The following is a 12,809-nucleotide window of genomic DNA, read 5'->3' on the forward strand; positions in this document are numbered from 1 at the left end:
CAACAATTCAAGACACCTAAAACGAAAGAAATTGAATAATATAAAAAAAAATCATTACGATAGACATGGGCTGTATGAGCATAATCTTTGTCTTTTCCTTTGAGATAAACAGAAGCAAAACTGTCAATGTCATTGATATGCCATTATTTATTTATTATAGGTACTATAAATACTTTATAAATAAACATTACTTATATAAAAAATAATTATTTAAGTAATGAGTACAACTTTTTAAACCAAATAATTTTTATTTATCATGTCCTGTAATTATGCAGAGGGATTATCACCTTACGAACATAAAGGTATTTTGGGAATTCCAGAGGTTAGTGGTATTTTGCTTAATCTTCAATTATAGATTATTTTATTCCAAGCCACTCAAGTTTGATGATTTGCAGATACAACATATTCTTTTTCGTTTCAGAAATTTGAACCAATCGATAAATTTAATAAAAAATGTGAATTACTTGCTCAATTAATTAGTAAAAGCAAGCATGTGGTTGTCCACACAGGAGCTGGAATCAGTACTTCCGCTGGTATACCTGATTTTAGGTAGGTAATTATAAATTGTCCTTTAATATATACAGATAAAATCGAAATCATTAGCATCCTTTTAAGGAAGTGTTCTACTAATAAAACAAAAAAAATTCTATAAAAGTAGGTTGAGAAACAATAATGAATAGTTAAACAATAATTTTGGTAGCACACGGCAACACATAAAGGATATCATAGGCGACACAGTACATTCATGTTTATAGGCGATGGTTACTAATTTTCATCAGGTGAGCCATCATTTTATTAGTCATCCTAAGTTACATAAGAAACACTTATATAAATCCATAAGCTACCATTTATACCAATGAACAGATCTCAGTTATATCAACGAAGCCACAGATTAAAACAGTAGGTTTTACTTGTGGCTTTGTTATTATTATAAAGAATAGTAGCCTAAAATAAAAAGCACCTCAATCCATGGAAATTAGAGTTCCATTTTGCACTTACTAAATAAATTTATTGAAACTCACTTGAATAAGATATAAAGTTTTCATATTTAAGTAGCATATTAATTAAATGACCCATTTCTCACAGAGGTCCAAATGGTGTGTGGACTTTGGAAAAGGAGGGTAAAAGGCCCACTGTTAATATATCTTTTGCTGATGCCAAGCCCACCAAAACACACATGATTCTAAAGAAACTAGTGGAATGTAACAAGGTTCATTATATTGTGAGTCAGAATATTGATGGTTTGCATTTAAAATCTGGACTCCCTAGAAAATATTTGGCAGAACTTCATGGTAACATGTTTATTGATGAATGTAATGTCTGTAAAAGGTAAGAATTTTTGTACCCATTATTAAAAAATGTCTGTATACTGCAATTTTGTCCATATGAGTTAAAATAAAAAGTATCCTATATGTTAGTCTAAGGTATGATTTAACCATATACCAACTACTAGCTATATTAATGCATACTAACTGACATCAAAGATTAACAAATTTATAGTAAAAAATACTCAGTTTAAAATTAATACTTTAAATGTTTTTATTACATAAATTTCATTATTATTATATTTAACAGTGTTTATGTTTTTGAAGTGTGGTAATATAGCAGTCAATTAAGAGATAAAAATGTAAGTTCTATGAATTAGACTATGGCTCAACAACTAAATAATAAACTATATAATCACTATATAGTATATAATATTCACTATATAGTAACTTAATTCATCGCTTAGTTGTTAAAAAGTAATATATATGACATCATCACATAAATCTCTTGGTCCTTAAGCTAGAATTTTTCTTTCTTCTAGACAATTTGTTCGCAGTCGGCCTGTAGAGACAGTAGGTAAGAAATGCAGTGGGGTACCTTGTGCAGCCGAACATATCGGTGGGCGACCATGTCGCGGCCGACTATATGATGGTGTGTTAGACTGGGAGCATAGCTTACCAGAAAATGATCTGTTAATGGCGGAATGGCATTCAAGGTATGACATTTTTACTTCCAATGATATGTATATTGTGTTATACCTGACCTGACAGACAATTTTCTCCAAATTTCATTTTATTGTTTTCCTCAAACTTAATTCTCATCTCAGATATCAATAACTGTGATAATCTTTGGGGAAAAATAGGAATCAAAATAGATCTAAATACTCTAGATTTTGATATTTAATTTAAAAATCTCAAAAAGTCTGTAGTCATAATTAGAAAAATACTCTTATAAATATTATTATTTTAGCATTGCAGATTTAAGTATATGTTTAGGAACAACACTTCAAATAGTTCCAAGTGGAAATCTACCACTAGAAACTGTTAAATATGGAGGTCAGCTAGTTATTTGCAACTTACAACCCACGAAACATGTAAGTATCTTATTAATCATTGTGAAAATTTATAATCATGGCTCAAGACGCAAAAACTATTAAACTTTTTGTATTAAATTTCGTACATGGGTTGATTATATCTTAACTTAGTACATAGGATACTTTGGATACTAATTCAAGCAGACAAATCTGTAGGATACAGCTAGTATATATAAATATATAAGTATAAAGTTTGTAGCCACTTTTTTGTTAATAGAGTCAAGCAATTAACAATTAATTTAAAATGTTTATGCATAATTAATGCATATGCATTGATAATAAAATTAAAAAAATACACACATAATATATATGATATCATAGTTATATACAATGATTTTGTTTATTTTACAGGATAATAAATCAGATTTAGTTATAAATTATTATGTTGATGATATTTTGGAGAGAGTTATGAATCTATTAGACATTGACATACCAACATATAATGAAGCAGATAATTTAACTATACAAGCCGAATCTTGTGTCATAGACTGGACTTTAGTGAGAAAAGATGTGTTAGCTCTTGAAAAAATTTTCAAAGCAAAATGTAAAGGTGTGAAGAAGAAAAAGATTTTGATTAAAAATAAAAGGGACAGTTCAGATGTTGTTTCAAAGAATAATGTGGATAATATCGAAGTTAAATCTAAAGTAATAAAACTTGAAGTAACTAATGAAAATGTAGCTAATGGAAGTATGATTAATAGTGAAATAAAGACTGAGCTTTTAGATGATGACAGTGTTATTAAATCTGAACAAAGTACAGACAGTGATGTTATTCTGGTGTAAATATAGTTTATTATGGAAATCACTGAATTATTGAATTTTGTTTTCAACACAGATCTCAATAAAATTAACATTTTAAGTTTTCTTTTTATTTTATAAAAGTAAAAACATATTGTCAATTTGTAACAATTGTAAATAAGTATAGGTATGTATAAAATACAAATAATTCCAGTCATGAAAATAATAAATATGATATGGAATCTTCTAGTATACAGCTCACAATCAATAAGTAATCTCTAAAAACAACAGTACATTCCCAGTTCTTTGGCATTTTCTTTTCAAAAATAATTTTAACAATAAGGTATATTTAAAAAAAATATTTCCATATTTATCTATATATATTTCTATGTTTAGCCTATACTTTTTATCACAATTCCAATTTAATAATTAATATTTATACTACTATAAATATATTAGTACCATAAATAAATTGTTGAATATAGACATTAGCACATGGAGGTTTGTTGTTTTCTTTTATAAACAAACAAGGACTTTAGATAAAATAATGAGATCCATAATATAACGCCATATAATCAACAGTTATAAGTGGCCTCTAAAACTGGGTTATTGGTCGACATATAATGACAATTTAAAATCTATATTTAAATCTACGGTTACCACTTTCCACCAGGTGGTTGGTCAACTTGTTTGCTAGTTTAAGTAAAAATCTATTGAAAAAATAACTACAATTTCCAAATCATATAATAACAAAATCGATTAATTTAGTTTTGATAATTCCATGATAAAGCTATAATAGAATAATAACAGATTACCAGACAAATTACATTTATACAAAAAAAATAGCACACAGTTATGCACTTGGCTTAGGCCCGTGTACACCTGTAAAACCGGTTTTAAGCCGAGATATCCTAAATTTAAAATAAAAATAATAATAATAATTCCATGATAATATTATAAGTAGACAATATTTTACTGTTTAGCTATAACGCCATCTACCGCAAAGTAGTGGCTCATAATGTTAAAATTTTTCCATTCATTCATACTAGTTTTATTTAATATTATTAAATTTTAATTAATATTTTTAATTTATAATATAATATAAGCTTCAATAGGCTATAACGTATCAGTCCATTTACGGTAGTAAAATAAATAACAAAACATATTATCTAAAAGGAATGATTAATAAATGCTTATGGAATCCTTACAGAGTCGTAAAGAGCACCTTTTGCCGATCAACATATGAACCAAGTCGCTTGGTAGGCTATGAGTGAAACTAAAGGTAGGATTAAGTTATCAACTTGATCAGTTTTCGCTTCCACTAGGCCAGTTACCGTCGCCGCCACAACTGTACGGATTAAAGCGTTGTTCCCTTGCAACAGTTCTGAAAAAATGTAATATATTGTAATTCATTTTATAAAAAAAAATATAAATATCTTAAAAATAATTAGAACATACCAAAGAGTTCCAAAGCGTAAACTGTAGCCACTTGTGACAAAATATTAAAAGCTGTGCCTTCTAATGTTCTATTACTTCCTGAAAAGAAAACAAGTATATATTCTTACTTTTTTTGTACATATTTTATCTAGCTTAGATATTTCTTTAAAGGAAACATTTTGCAAGGGCATACAAAATAGAAAAAACATGTCACACATTTTGAAAACTTTCTTCGGTTAATTCATACACATAAAAAACTAAAATATTGAACAAGGTTTTCTTTATAACTTGCGGATTTGACTACGTAAATTAGAATAAAAATATGTGTACTCATTAAATTATAGTGTAGCTGGTCTTTGTTTATTTATTATGTTTATTTTTTAATTTCAATCCATCCAATAAGTAAGCGGCCAGCAAGTCAATGCTAAGCTAAGCATAAAATATCTCGTCTGCTAAGATCCATAAGTAAATACCACTATACTATGCACCATATTACAAAATATTACCTAGAACTTATCAAAACTTGTACTATAGGTTCTAGACAACTGATAGAAATACTTTTACTGATGTAAATACATAAGTATATAGAAAACACAGATCAATACAAACAGACATACTCACAAATACAAGATTTTTTACATAAAATCAAATTTTTTTTAATGTGTGACAATGCAATGGTGAGCCCAGCCCACCCGCGCTATCGATATACGCTGGCGGGACACCAGTGAGAGATAATAGGTGAGGATAAAAGCAGGTCAGATGGCTCATCGTGACTAATTCCATAAAAATTACCCAGGATTGTTTCCAACTGAGTGGAGGTCGATCTGATAACATATATGTTACCATTCCATTCTCACTCATTAAAAAAAACTACCAAGATCATTAAGGTTACAGTAAAGAGTGGGCGAGTGATCAATATAACAATACCTGTCCATTTGTTGAAGCCGTAATGCGAGCCGAACCAGCTGGCAGCGGTGTCGCCGACGCCGATGGCCAACACACCGCTCAGCAGCTCGAGCTCAACGCCCGCATGCTGTGGCACTAATAAAAGCGGGCACGCCAGCCCCGCGTACAAGTACAAGGGGGTCATGGCGAAGCTGCCACAGTCCTGTGTGTGTACAATGATAGGTTAAATTTGAAATCATGGGCTCCCGAGTTTGTTACTAGGTACAGTAGGTGTTTTTTGGGAGAATGATAATGAAATTCAGAAGAATACCGCTTTTTTGAGGATGCTGTAAATATATTAGGAAAAAAATCCAAAAACGACTAAAACTTTTGAGATTGTAACTTAAAAGTTGGACGCGCTGTGTTAGTAGGGGGAGGTACAAAACTCTTGTCCATTCCCTGTTTTTCTTAAGGAAAAACGTTCAGTAACATTGGCAAAACATCTCCTTCAAAAGGGATCGTTAGTAATTGGGTCTAACACGACCATTGTTAACAATATATATATCAAGTCGATTTCAATTGAATTCGTTACGATGGACTAACTGACCTGTTTTTATTCTCACCTATCATCTCTCACTATTGCCCTGCTAGTGTATACCGATAGCGCAAGCCATTCTATCGTCAGTCATTAAAAAAATATGTCTCCTTCGATATCGCCCGGTATACACGTACTATTTGGAACTTCTAAACGAGGAACTTGAATATAAAATATGGAAATACTAGCTTTTACCCGCGACTTGGTTCGCGTGACCGGGACACGTTCACTGACTGGAATAAAAAGTAGCCTTTGTGTTTCTCCGTCCTATACAATATCAAATTTCATTGTGATTGGTTTAGTTGTTAAAACGCCAAGAGGTAACAAACAAACTCACTTTCACATTTATAATATTAGTAAAGATTAGGAAATAATTTGTAAACTATTATTATTAAACTATATCTGCAACAACAAACCCACCTTTTCATCACTGTACACCAAGAAAGCCGATTGCAGAGCGGAAGATATTGGTTCAATCCTTGATTTTCTTAATGCCTGATAAAAACGAAAACATAAATAGCTAGGCAAATCTAATATAGAAAAATCTGGCTTATCTGTCTACAAAAAGAACTCAACAGACTTAAATTCGCTTAGCTTAATTCTTTTTGTTTGTAAATTGTAATATTATTAATAGTATCGTTATTTTTAAGCTCACACAAAAAGTTTTTATATCTTATTTATTTTACAATTTAAAAAATTAAAGAGTTGGTAACGTGCAGGGCTGATGTTTGCCAGTTCATGATTATTGCCCTTATCGTCCTATAATTCTATAAATTTCTAGCCTTACAGGAAAACCGTTACTCGGAGGGTTCAGTAGCTCTCCAGCTATGTACACCGCTCTACCCGCTGATATTGATGCCCCTTTCCACTTTGGGTTTATTGGAACAGAACTCTTGTAGAGCGAATCTCCCTGTGTACATTTGCTTTCCACTATCATATTTCTTTATTGCCGTGTAGGTCCCGGCATAGAATGGACCACCCCTTCCTTTCCCATAGGTGTCATAAGAGGCGACTAAGGGAGCATATGGTGGAGGGCAGCAATGTCCCTCTTAAAACATCTGTAAAAGCCTAACTGCAGTTGCTAATCCGCCTGTCAAGCGGACTGACAAAACTCCTCTTATGGTGAAGGCTTATGTTCAGCAGTGGACAGTTAACGGCTAAAATGAAATTACTTTATCTATTATTTACTTTTACACGTAATTACAAGGCAATATAGCTATATAGTATACTAAAAATAGATAATTTATTTAAATAAATAAATAAAAATAGTGATCTTACTTCAACCAGCACCAAGAGTCCGAGTCCAATGCCAGCAGCGAGTGTTATCAAGTTGACGTCAAGAAGTATCCCGGACATAAACACCAACGACGCCAGTATGTGAAAAGACTTGCGGGTCACCGTATTCGCTTTTACCGCCAACTTTGTCCGGGACAGCAGCACTAGCACTGCTATGATTACCAGAGATAACCAGAAACAGAATATTTGAACCTGAAATTTAAATTTACCCATTTGTTAGGTTTTTAGCTACTTTCGCGGTTTTTTTTTTTTTACTTAATGACTAACGAAATTTTTCTATAACTGAAACCTGCCAACTCATATTCACTTATCATACTTCACTGGTGCTCCGCCAGCGTCTGCCGGTAGCGCAGGCGGGGTTACCATTCCATTGTCATCCATTAAAAAAAGATTTTTATAAATTTAAGTATAGACTAGCTGCAAAATTTTGATATAAATATGGATCCTTGAAATCACTATTAGTTGTAACGACTGTAATACAAATAGTAAGTAACTAAAATTAAAAATAAAATACATACCCTATTTTCATGCATAAAGATATAATTCCAAAACTTCAGCATAAAACTGGCACCGAGAACAGAATGTAATATGATTAATGCAAATACAGCTCCTGCACCAAATATTTTCGCCAAATTTTGGATATTCCGTTGTTCATCAGTCAATAAATACAGCAACGTAATGATTATGCCCACCGTTGACAAGACTGTCTAAAACAAAAGAATATCTTGTAGGGATGTACCTGTGATGTATTATGCATGTGTGAGTAATGAAGTATATAAATCAATAAATACAATTTATAAGATTTTTACTCAGCAAATAATCGAAGATTACAATCGTAATTAAATTAAATAAAGGATCGATAGGGACTAAACCCTATCGCAATATAAATATTCATTAATATTTGGCGTTGATATCGCATAACATATACAAAAAAATACACTTATATAAGAACCTACTTTTTGAAGCCATCAATTATGATTTTCAGAAAAATAAATTTAATAATCAATAAATTTAATGAATTGCACTCCTATTAAAACATAATTAACATGCTTTTGCATGGCTGTGTTTCGGATTGAAGAGTGGGATATGGCAGTGAATTTACAGGGTACAGAAGACTAACAATAATAGTCCTCAGGAATGGCAATGCACGGGGGGTATTATGGGCAAAACAGTATACTCTATAATGTCCATGGTACTGCTCACTGTCTATAGGCGACGGTTACCACTTTCCATCAGGTGGGCCGTCAGCTTACTTGCCATTCTAAGTTGCATAAAAAAAAAATAAGCATTATCTTCGATAACCCCGTTAAAAACAAATTATAACAAATTAATATTAATACTTTAGATCAATGGATATCTTTAGAGTAGTGCTTTTAAGACATAGTTACTTATCTACTTCCATGAGTAATAACTATATATCCTATAATATATCCGTATTGCAACATTTTATCAGTTGATATACATAATGTATGACTCACATAGATAATAACATTAATGAAATCTGTTTCCTCGTTTGTGTCATCGAGATTACTAAATAGTTTTGCCAGGCCCATTAAACCAAACAGTACGATCCCCTGTATGACTATCATGGCCTCTCCTATAGTGAATGTTCGTGGACACCTGATCAGAGCCTGTCTTAGCATGTAACTGTACCAGCTCACCACCGGCACAGAGACAACCATTAGGGAGAAAATCAAGTCTGTGAAGGAAAGAAAATAATAATTAGTAAATATATAAAATTTTAACTTTTTTAGAGATGTTACACTTTTTTATCCGAATAGCCCCAGAGGTTTTTCTTAGGTCTACATTAGTGTTTTTTTAACTGTACGTTGCAATCTCCCTTGGGATCGTGAAGCCTTACTCAGGGGGTCATGGGTAAAACAAAAAAAGCAAATGATTCTAAATCCTACACTACAATATCAGTTAGAAAACTGAAAAACCTGTATATTTTTTAAAAAAGTGTCTGTTTAAGGTCTAGGGGTTACTAGAGTTTTTTAACTTGCAAACAGGTAGTGTTTTCAAAAATTTTATAAAACACTAACCTGTATAAATGGGTTAGTCTTTAAAAGTATGCCATCTCAAAATCTCTTCTAATCTTAAATGCTTGCTGCCGATTTAAATAAAATAAAAATAAGAATATTGAAACATAAAAAAATTGTTTCCTACTTTTTACAGCACCTCAATAATCTTTAAATTATTAATTTGTTTTTATTAAAAAGTATTTATTTCATCTTAAATTATAAGAGAAATATATCATGACAGAAGCATCATTATCATTTCAGCTATTTCCTATAAAACAATATACAAATAGATGTAGAGTATAAATCAATAATATTTTTCTGAATTAGGTATTATTTTGCAGATAAAAATTATAAATCAATTATACTATGAATAAAAAATAAAATAATCACCTTGTCCTAAGAATGAATAGAGAAATAATGCTGACACAAGACTTGAGGCTACACATCCTCCATAGGTTGATTCTTTTATTACCACTGATGATATAGAGATGAAGACTATGAATAGAATTGAATAGAATAAAAGACCATATGACATATAGGTCACAAGTTTATACAGTGGCGATACATTGTATAGCAGAATGTAAAATGTTAACACAACTGGCAGTAGAAAACAACACCACAGTCCATTTGTTTTCACAGGCCTGAAAAAAATATTAATTTTTTCACAATAAAAAAAACTTTACAGGTCATGTTGAATAAAACTAGTCAGATGTGTTTGGGTGTTTTTTAACAAGTGCGGTTTCTATCTAAATTCAGTGAACTTTTTTAGTTCAGAGTCACCAGATAGCATTTTATGAAATGCTTCCTTTATTTAAAATTCCTTTAAATATATCGACTTGTTGGGGAATCAAAGTAGAAAGCATGATTGAAAGAGTCGGTCGAAGCTGAGCAGGGATCATACTTGGAAATCACACATTTAACCTCTGACTATCCAAACAAGAGATTACAATTATGAGGATATTTTTATTAACAACTAAAAGACTGGTTACTGGAAACCCTTAGGAATATTTCCAATTGATACAAAATGCAGAAAATGTAATACTTTATTTTAAGGCCAATAGTCTATATTGGCTTTACTTGTCCGTATTACATTTACTAATTGATCATATAGAAATTTCATCAAATCAGGTTAGTAGTTTGGTTTTTAAATCACAATAACTTATTTTGCCACGATTAGAGTCGATGTTATTATGGAAAAAAATCTATTATTTAAATTATTATTTTACATTATTATAAAATTATTTTAACAATATTTACATACCTAGTTTCCACTCCTGCGGCATTTAAATTTCTTGTTATCTGATCGTCCAATAGCATAATAAAATTAATATATTTAGCTTCGATCTTTTGACTTGATGATATATATCTTTTGTTATATGATTGGTTACCTTCTGAATTTTTGTCCATTATTGTAAACAATTTCAAATTTAGCTTAATTTTAATCGTAATACTATTTTATTGTTGATATTAAATTACTTATACAAAAAAGGCAATAAATCTTATACTGTATTTAGATAATTACATAGTCAGTAAATTATAATAAGTACACAAATGTACAAAATCAGAAACACGTATTTATTTCTTGGACAAAACACACTCTACAACCAACCGCAAAAAACCTTTACACAAAATATAAAATGAAACTGATATTACCTATTTATATTTAATTAGGTACATATTAAAAATTTACAAAAATCTCGTTTCTCGAATGAATACCTGAATCTACTGTCATACACGACAGATTAATACATTTGACAGTGTCGTATACACGCAAAATAGGAAATTGAATGAACAAACGAAGCCTGTAAAGAAGAGAGAGTTATATTATTATGCTTTGTAGGGAAAGAGAAAGAATTTTTGATACAGCGACATGAAGCGGCTCACGTCAAAATACAACCCGCTGGAAAGTGTTGGACCAAATGTTTAAGAATCGAATGTAAATCGATTCCATATTTAAAAAAAAATCTATTTCTAAAATCTTATTTGAATAATCATTAATACAATAAAATAGATGATAAACAATAAGACGGTTATTAATAAAAATGATACTACTGATTGTATTGTATAATCAGTAGTCACAATACTAAATTCAGGGGGAAAGGGATTGTTAGCAATGGAGTTTGACAGCCCCATTGCTAGCAATATGCCCTATTAGGTCGACCTCCACATGGTCCCCCCTGGAAACCATCGTGAACAATTCTTGTTGAATTCGTCACGATGGGCCAACTGACCTGCTTCATCCTCACCTATTATTCTTCACTAGTGCTCCGCCAGCGTATCCCGATAGCGCAGGCGGGGTTACCATTCCATTATCACCCATTAAAAAAAAAACTAAATTCACAAGTAGCGGAATAATACGGTTGTTTATAAATAATTTACTATCTCGGCTAATACGTAAATCAACTATGAAGCTAACGGGATACGCTGACGGAGCACCAGTGAAAGGTGATAGATGAGAGTGAAAACAGGCCAGTTAGTCCATTAGGAATTAACCATGATAGTTTCCAGGGAGAACCGCGAGGAAGTCAACCTGGTTGGGTATATTGCTAGCAATGGGATTCTCAGTCTCCATTACTAACAATCCCTTTCCCCATAATTATTGGTTTGTGTTTATATTTTTAAACATATTGTTCAAATCGGCTATTCCATTTAATAGATATTACTAATTTAATAATTCACAGAAATAGAAAAAATTACGCTGTCGAGTTGTACATGTTATTTGTGCCTATTTTAGCAGTACGAAAGAGGGAAGTCTCCCCATCGTGTCGTCGCCGGAGGCACGCACTCTTAGACCCCGACGATCCAATGATATTGATAAATGCCCCTCCCCTCTGCCAGGGAACATTCATCAAGCACACAACCACATCATAAACACCGTTCCCACCAGCGGGGATGAAGACCCCCAACATACTGTTCATGCACGGTCAGGTATATACCTGAGTAATACACGGACTCATTCTTCCTCGATTCAAACCAACCCTCCGTTCCTCGATGGGGGTTGAAGTGCGGTGGCCTAAGTCAAGGCCCAAGCCACTTCAGCGCTCTTGGGCGTAAACCACAGTCGAGTAAGAGGTAAGAGTCGACACTTTGTCGCTCCCCTCTCATGGATTTGGAGTGCTATCTACACTTGCTCTAGCACACGCGCCTGGTGAAGCTGTAAAGCTCGATAAAAAAACGACTTGAACAAGTACTTAACTACTTGTACGGGTATTCCACTCCAGTACTTTTTCAATTCTTTTTTGGATCTTATTGTTAATGAAAATAATAAAAGAAGTTCAATCATTTATTTTGTTTGTAAAAATGTAAATAATACCCAGTCAGTCACTCACACGTTGAGGGAACATCTGTACAAAAATATAAAATAAAATGGTCTTCATTGCATTTCTCGTATGAAATAGAGATCTAATAGTTTATATATTATTATTGAAACTACAATTTGCAATTTTTTATTTTGCCCATAATTATGGTTAATTAATTA

At 31.9% G+C, this 12,809-nt stretch overlaps 2 protein-coding genes across 2 annotated transcripts; one reads left to right on the top strand and one right to left on the bottom strand.

The window, feature by feature from the left end:
- The first annotated feature begins 126 nt into the window (after nucleotides 1-126).
- On the top strand, nucleotides 127-3,805 carry LOC113510870 (NAD-dependent protein deacetylase Sirt6). Its single transcript, XM_026894405.3, has 6 exons — nucleotides 127-322; nucleotides 422-549; nucleotides 1,087-1,329; nucleotides 1,808-1,981; nucleotides 2,236-2,359; nucleotides 2,711-3,805. Exons 1-6 carry the CDS (start codon nucleotides 257-259, stop codon nucleotides 3,140-3,142), a joined length of 1,167 nt encoding a protein of 388 aa, XP_026750206.2. The 5' UTR covers nucleotides 127-256; the 3' UTR covers nucleotides 3,143-3,805.
- LOC113510782 (dolichol kinase) lies at nucleotides 3,213-11,148 on the bottom strand. The gene is made up of 9 exons (XM_052902440.1): nucleotides 10,593-11,148; nucleotides 9,722-9,972; nucleotides 8,789-9,009; nucleotides 7,829-8,017; nucleotides 7,293-7,502; nucleotides 6,435-6,509; nucleotides 5,462-5,642; nucleotides 4,556-4,633; nucleotides 3,213-4,481 (listed from the first exon to the last, which is right to left on the bottom strand). Exons 1-9 carry the CDS (start codon nucleotides 10,736-10,738, stop codon nucleotides 4,333-4,335), a joined length of 1,500 nt encoding a protein of 499 aa, XP_052758400.1. The 5' UTR covers nucleotides 10,739-11,148; the 3' UTR covers nucleotides 3,213-4,332.
- Nucleotides 11,149-12,809: the final 1,661 nt, after the last annotated feature.

This window comes from Galleria mellonella, unplaced genomic scaffold, assembly GCF_026898425.1.
Source record: "Galleria mellonella isolate WM207_F2 unplaced genomic scaffold, CSIRO_AGI_GalMel_v1 utg905, whole genome shotgun sequence".
Lineage (NCBI taxonomy): Eukaryota > Metazoa > Arthropoda > Insecta > Lepidoptera > Pyralidae > Galleria > Galleria mellonella.